This window comes from Penaeus chinensis, chromosome 2 (genome assembly GCF_019202785.1).
Source record: "Penaeus chinensis breed Huanghai No. 1 chromosome 2, ASM1920278v2, whole genome shotgun sequence".
NCBI classification, from domain to species: Eukaryota; Metazoa; Arthropoda; class Malacostraca; order Decapoda; family Penaeidae; genus Penaeus; species Penaeus chinensis.
This window is the reverse complement of record NC_061820.1, coordinates 837,608-845,107: the sequence shown is the minus strand read 5'-3', so window position 1 is coordinate 845,107 and position 7,500 is coordinate 837,608. Positions and strand designations below refer to the sequence as shown.

General features: G+C 38.0%; 1 protein-coding gene across 1 annotated transcript in view; it reads left to right on the top strand.

The window, feature by feature from the left end:
- LOC125031014 (otoferlin-like) overlaps positions 1-7,500 on the top strand; it is a 134,684-nt gene that overhangs the window by 117,517 nt on the left and 9,667 nt on the right. Inside the window, 5 exon segments of the mRNA XM_047621437.1 lie at positions 527-708; positions 1,144-1,314; positions 2,425-2,600; positions 3,077-3,207; positions 3,813-4,000. Of these exon segments, the coding sequence (XP_047477393.1) occupies positions 527-708; positions 1,144-1,314; positions 2,425-2,600; positions 3,077-3,207; positions 3,813-4,000 (848 nt within the window).

Genomic DNA, 7,500 nt, shown 5'->3' with positions numbered 1-7,500 from the left:
GTTTGTCGTTCTGGGTAACATAAAACAAATAATCTAAATATGAATTCGACCTTAACTGATTCTTTCTTAAGAATAAGACCATTCTATTTCTATTTTACCACATTTAAAAGCCAATTCCTCGGGTCTACCAATTCCACTCAATTTCCATCCCATATCCACTCCCGTATTTTCTAAATCCGTATCAGATTTACAAAGCAAAAATCCCAGTTTCAGTCTCACTCAAAACTTCACAACACGTCATCTCAAAACCAATATCAAAATCAAAATGCAAAACGACAACACCATCAAACGTACTCCCATTTTTTAACTTTACCTTTCTGTCGCTATCGTTGCGAACGACTCAGTGACGTCCATTTCAAAATCAAAAAACAAAATTTATTCCCTCGGACGACCCAATGACGCCCATCACACCTCAGTTTCTAAATCAACATAATGTAAATTAATAATAATCACAACAACAATAATAATAATAATAATAATAATAATAATAATAATAATAATAATAATAAAAACCTCATTCCCACAGGGCCTTCCCTCCAACGACCCCATCCACGTGCTGGTGCGAGTGTACGTGGTCCGCGCGTGTGACCTTCATCCCATGGACCTTAATGGGAAGGCTGACCCTTACATCCTGATCTACCTCGGGGGCAAGAAAGTGTCGGACAAAGAGAACTACATTTCGAAGCAGCTGAATCCCGTCTTTGGCAAGTGAGTCTCGTGGCGGGGATGGTTGGGGGGGGGGGGGCAGTATTCTTTTGTGTGTGGGTAGGTTGATAGATAATGGGGAAGTAGATAGGTAGGTAGGTAGGTATATAGATAAGACAGATTGAGAGAGAGAGAGAGACTGATAGATAGATAGGGCATTTCTGATATAACAGTGAGGGATTATTCGGTGTTTAACCAAAGGTAGAGTGGCGAGCCATTAAGTGGCGCGTCGGAGGAAGGGGTTCAATAGAAAACGCGTTTCGAAACTTCACGCCCATTAACCTCCTCACAACTATTTCGAACACGATTTGAAAACACGTTTCGAAACTGACTGACAAACGTACTCACACACACTCATAACCGACACTTCGAACACGACTAGAAACCCTCGGAACTTCCCCCACACACACCCTAACCCAGCCTCCTCCCATCCCGAAGGTGCTTCGAGATCGAGGCCACCTTCCCTCAGGACTCGATGCTGACGGTGCAGGTGCTCGACTGGGATCTCGTGGGCTCCGACGACATGATCGGGGAGACGAAAATCGACCTCGAGAACCGGTTCTACTCCCGACATCGAGCGACGTGCGGACTCGCCTCCAGATACGAGACGTGGGTGATTCTTAACTGATTTCCAGTTGATTGTTAATTAAATTATTGATGTTTATTTCTGTTTGTATATTTGTTTATGTTCTTGTTTATTCATTTTCTCTTTCTTTTATTTATTTATTTATTTCTCCATTTATTTATGAATTCATTTATTTCTTTAATATGGAGGTTGTTGATTTTAATGTTTTGGAATGTTTGTTGTATTTGTTTTTTACCATTTTCGGACTTGATTTCTTGCAACGAATTGTTTTGTCATCGGCAATTTCCTAGTTCAGTATGTTTTATTTTCATGATCAATGTCTTTGTCTCTGTTTTGATTTTAACTGCTATTATCATTATTATTCCACATTATCGGATATCATTGGTATTATGATCAATATGATTATCACAATTATAGTCATTATCATTCCTTATTATTATCACAACACCATCATAATCACTATCTTTATATCAGTATGGCCACAATTGCCGCACCATCATTATAATCATCACTATAACCACCATCTCTGTATGCCTATTACCACCATCATTACCACAATTATTACACCATCATTAGAAGCATTATTACCATATCACCATTTTCACCATCATCACCATTACCACAATACCCACATCACCATTAGAACCCTCCCTATTACCACGATCATCATCACTACCACAGTGAACGCACCATCTTCATAGCCACTATCACCACCACCATTACGCCGAGGACCACAGTCACCACACAGTCATCATGAGCACTATCAGCATTTTCCTGTCCATACCATCAGCATTTGCCACAATGACCACACCATCGTAATCACTGTCCCTCTATCACCATCACCACCACCACCATGATCATTACCATAATTGCCACACCATCATCATAATCATCACTATTGTCACCACCATCATCATTAACCACATTTATGATTACTAATCAACATCACCAATACCATTACCACACCATCCTTACGATCACCACCCTCACTATCACCCCCTCTCTCTCTTTCTCCTTTTTGATCACCCCCCCTCTCTCTCCCTTTGATCACCCCCCCCCCTCTCTCCCTTTGATCACCCCCCCCTCTCACCCCCTTTGACCACCACCCTCACTACCCCCCCTCTCCCCCCTAGGACGGGCTACAACCAGTGGCGAGACCCGATGAAGCCGACGCAGATCCTGGGGCGCCTCTGCAAGGAAGGCCGCCTCGACGGGCCTCACTACGGGCCGGGGAAGGTGCGGATCGGCCCCAAGACCTTCACGCTGCAGGCTGACGACGAGCACGACCCCGGCAGGTTCCGGATGATCGGTATGGCTGATAGGGACAGGGTCGTTGGGGAGGGAGGGTCCTCGGGTGCCTGGGCTGCTTTCGAAAAGTGGGGGGGGGGGGGATTTGGTGGGGAGGGGGGGGAGGTGTGGAGAGGGGATGGAGGTGTGTGTGTGTGTGTGTGTGTATGTATCTGTGTTTTTATATGCGTTTGGTGGTTGATTGTTTGGGTGCGATATTTTTAAATGATTGTGTGTATGTGATCTCAGGCTTCTGTTTGTGTGCCTGGGAATTTGGTCATGTGTGTGTGTTTGTGTGTGTGTGTGTGTGTGTGTGTGTGTATATATATATACATATATATACACACATATACACACATATACACACATATATATACGCCTATGATTAAAAGGAGCGTCCCTCCACCACACGAAGATCCCAAGCCCACAAACACGAACTCAGTGACAAAATCCCAAAGGCAAACCCCGCCCACTGACACAGAGACCGTCCCTCCGCAGCGAGCGAGGAGCAGCTGGCACTCGCTGTCCTGCACCGCTGGGAGGAAGTGCCCAAGGTGGGGTGCCGCCTGGTGCCGGAGCACATCGAGACGAGGCCCTTGTACAACCCCGACAAGCCGGGCATTGAGCAGGTATTTGCACTGATTCTTTCGCTTTTTTTCTTAATAAGTTTATTTTTATTGTTTCTTCTTGTTTTTTTTAATTTCTTTTTATTTTCTTACCGATTTTTATTTCCATCGTATCAATTTGTTTTTTCTTGTATATTTTATATTTCATTATTTATAAAAAACAAATTCTTATCTATTTTTTTTCTTATTGATATTTACTTTTCTTTTGTTTATTCTTTTTTTGTTGAAATTATATGATTTTTATATGTTATCAAATGCTGTTTTGTTGCTGAGAGTAATACTGAGATTTAATGATGATAATCCTGATGATAATAATGGTAATGATAATGGTATTCATAATGATAGCAAATGACAAGAGTATTAGCACTTTAATGTAATAATAATCATAATAATAAAATGATAATGAAGAAGGATAATAAAGAAATGATATTAAAAAATATATGATAGTAATGATAATGGTGATAATAAAGATATCAACAATAAAAAAATAATAATAATACGAGAAAAAAAAACAGCAATAACAAATATAAACCAACATTGATAACTCCTTCCCCCCCTTTCCCCCCTCCACCCCTCTTACCCCCTCCCCCCCTCCTCCCTCCCCCCAGGGCAAGATCGAGATGTGGGTGGACATGTTCCCGATGGACATGCCCTTGCCCGGCCCGCCCCTCGACGTCACGCCCAGGAAGCCCAAGAGCTACGAACTGCGCGTCATCATCTGGAACACGGACGACGTCGTTCTCGAGGATGACGCTTTCTTCACCGGGGAGAAGATGTCGGATATTTACGTCAAGGGGTGAGTGGTGGGGTGGGGGGGGAGGTGGGGAGGGGAGGAGGGGATGTGGGGGGGAAGAGGGGGAGGGGAAGGGAGGAGGAGGGGGGGAAGGGAGGGGGTAGGGGAAGAGGGGGAGGAGGAGGGGGAAAGGGGAAGGAGGGAGGAGGAAGGGGAAGAGGGAAGGGGTAGCTAGGAGGGGGAAAGGGGAAGGGGGGAGTGGGAAACGAAAGGGGGGGAGGAGGAAGTAGGGGAGGATGGGTGTGGAATGCGGGTGCGAATTTTAGCGAGAAGGAGGGGAAGGGTTCGATTAAGCTGAGGAAGAGGGAGGGTGAAGGAGGGGAAGAGAGTGGGAGAGGGGAGGCATGGGGTATTTAAGGGAGGATGAAAGGAGGGAGGGAGTTGGGGAGTAAGAGAAGGTTAGGGAGGTGTAAGGGAAGTGTGCGTGTGTCTTTTTGTTAGATATATATATATATATATATATATATTTATGTATATAATATATATGTATTTATATATATGTATGTATGTAAGTATAGCAGAGGAATATACATTTATATGTGATGCATATTTGTTGTATAGTTTTCAACGGGAATTCTATCTGTTTTATGGTTTACTTACTAACTTTTCCCTTGTAATAAACACTCATAGCGAATAGTGGTAGAAAGGAAATAGAGAAGTAAAGAGATAGAGATATAAACAGGCAATACAGTGGGTTAACAGAGAGAGAGAGAGAGAGAGAGAGAGAGAGAGAGAGAGAGAGAGAGAGAGAGAGAGAGAGAGAGAGAGAGAGAGAGAATGAGAGAGAGAGAGAGAGAGAAAGAGAGAAAGAGAAAGAGAAAGAGAAAGACCGAGCGCTTAAAACTACCGACGTCCGAAGGGTCTGTCCCAGCCCACCCCTTCCCTTACAGATAGTGTCCCTTAGTCTAACGCCCTATTCTCTCATCCAGGTCACTCACGGGGAATTTAAGGCATCAAAAGGGGTTCTGGAGGTTGGTGGCGGCGCTGGCATTTCCCTCAGGCACTGTACCTCTGCACACTGTACGAATATTGCACCGTATCGCACTGTAGGATCCTCCAGATGTCCCTTTTGGCGTCTTGCTAACTCTGGCAATGAGATCGCGTCTGTGGCTCGCTTGGGTCGGGGGGGGAGACATGCACACGGGGATACAAACATGTACACATGTACACGTACACATACACGTACACGCACATACACACGTGAACACAAACATTCACAAGTAAACGTATACATACACATACACGCACGTACTATTTACAAAGGCCACGGTTCCTAGCCCTCCTGAGGGATGCGACTGACGGAGTTTATACACGATGCTGGGAAATTCTATGAAAAGCGTGAACGAAACTGGTTATTTGTGTTTTCAGGATTTGTTTTCCTTCAGATGCTCAATTTATATTTGTTTTCTATGCATTCTCATTTTTAAATTGTTTATTCCCAGTACTGGTTCGGTAATAATAGTAATAATGATATTGATATAATAATAATGATGTTAATAATGATGATACTAGCAGTAATAATAATAATGATGATGATAATAACAATAATAGTAAGAAAAAGAAGAAGAATGATAACAATAATAATGATAATAATGATAATGATAATAATGATAATGATAATAATGATAATGATAATAATGATAATGATAATAACAGTAATAGTTATTATAATAATAGTAGTAGTAGTAGTAGTAATAATAATAGTTGGTCCCATATAAAGTGTACGGACGGGACATGTCTGTTGATGAACATGCGTATATATATGTATATATATACATATATATATATATATATATATATATATATATATATGTTTATATATATACATATATATATACACATAAAGATAATGATGGTGATAAAGATGATGATGATGATGATAATTAATAATAACCATAATTATAATAACGATGATGATAATAATAATGATAATAGCAAATACAAATTCGTCTTTACCATATCCAACTATATCAACTATTCTTATTGCTATTAGGGATGCGACATTAAAAACAAACATTTCCCAGGAGGCTTCGAAAAGGTTCGGAACCACTGCCTTACGTAAAGAACTCACACTCGATAAACAACTCAGTATATACACGAAACACACAGCTTAACAAGGCAGTTTAACATCGCAGCGCGGGGACGGCAGCCGCGCAGATACTTCCAGTTTCGTGACTGTATTTTGTAAATTCTAACGATGGCCTGTGCTGTTACGTATTTAATTCTTATTGCTTTTGTTTTTGTTATTATCATTGTTGTTGTTGTTGTTTTTGGTCTTATCATCATTGTATTGTTATCATTGTTATGGTTATTATTATTATTATTGTTATTATTACTATTATCACTATCATTATTATAATTATTATTATTATTATTATTATTATTATTATTATTATTATTATGATTATCATTATCATTATTGTTATTGTCATTGTTATTGTTATGATTATTATTGTTATTATTATTATGATTATTATTGATATTATTATTATCATCATTATTATTATTATTATTGTTATTATTCTTGTTATTATTATTATCATTATTATTATTGTTATTATTATTATTGTTATTATTATTATTATTAATTATTAATATTATTATTATTGTTATTATTATTATCATTATTATTATTGTTATTATTATTATTATTATTATTATTATTATTAATTATTAATATTATTAATTATTATTATCATTATTATTATTATTATTATTATTATTATCATTATCATTACTATTATTATTATTATTGTCATTATTGTTATTATTATTATTATTATTATTATCATTAACATTATCATTATTATTACATTATTATTATCATTGTTACTGTTATTGCTATTTTCATTATTTACTTATTATTGTTATTTTTATTGTTGTTAATGTTGTTCTTATCATTATTATAATTATTTTTATCATTATTATTATTATTATTGTTAATACGATTATTGTTATTACTGTTAATATTATGTTTATCTTTATTGCTATTATTATATACTTAATATTAATTCACAATATGCATTTATCTTATCATTTATCGTATCATTTTCCGCGATATTCTGATTTTGCTTATTTTCCTTCATTTTACTTGTCCCGAACTTTATGCATTTCAAGGCATCGTCTCGTGATTGTGCTTTCCTCTGTGATTGTGACATATTTGTGATTGTATCGTATTGTGGATGTGTTGAGACTGTTTGCTTGTTTTTTTGTTTTTCTTTGTTTTTATTTGTGGTTGTCCCTCGTACTTGTCACTTGCTACTTGTTTTAGCTTCTCTGTCATTTGTATATTTTTTTCTGTGGTGATTGTGTATCAGTATTATCATAATTGATTTTATATTCATTATAGTATGGGTTTTTGTTTTAAATATCAAATCGTCAGTTTTTGTGATTTAAATGTTTATTTGCATTGTCATAGTAGTGTTTTTTATGATTTGTGTGTGTGTGTTTGTGTCTTTGTATGTGTGTATGTATGTGTGTATGTATGTGTAGTGTGTGCGTGT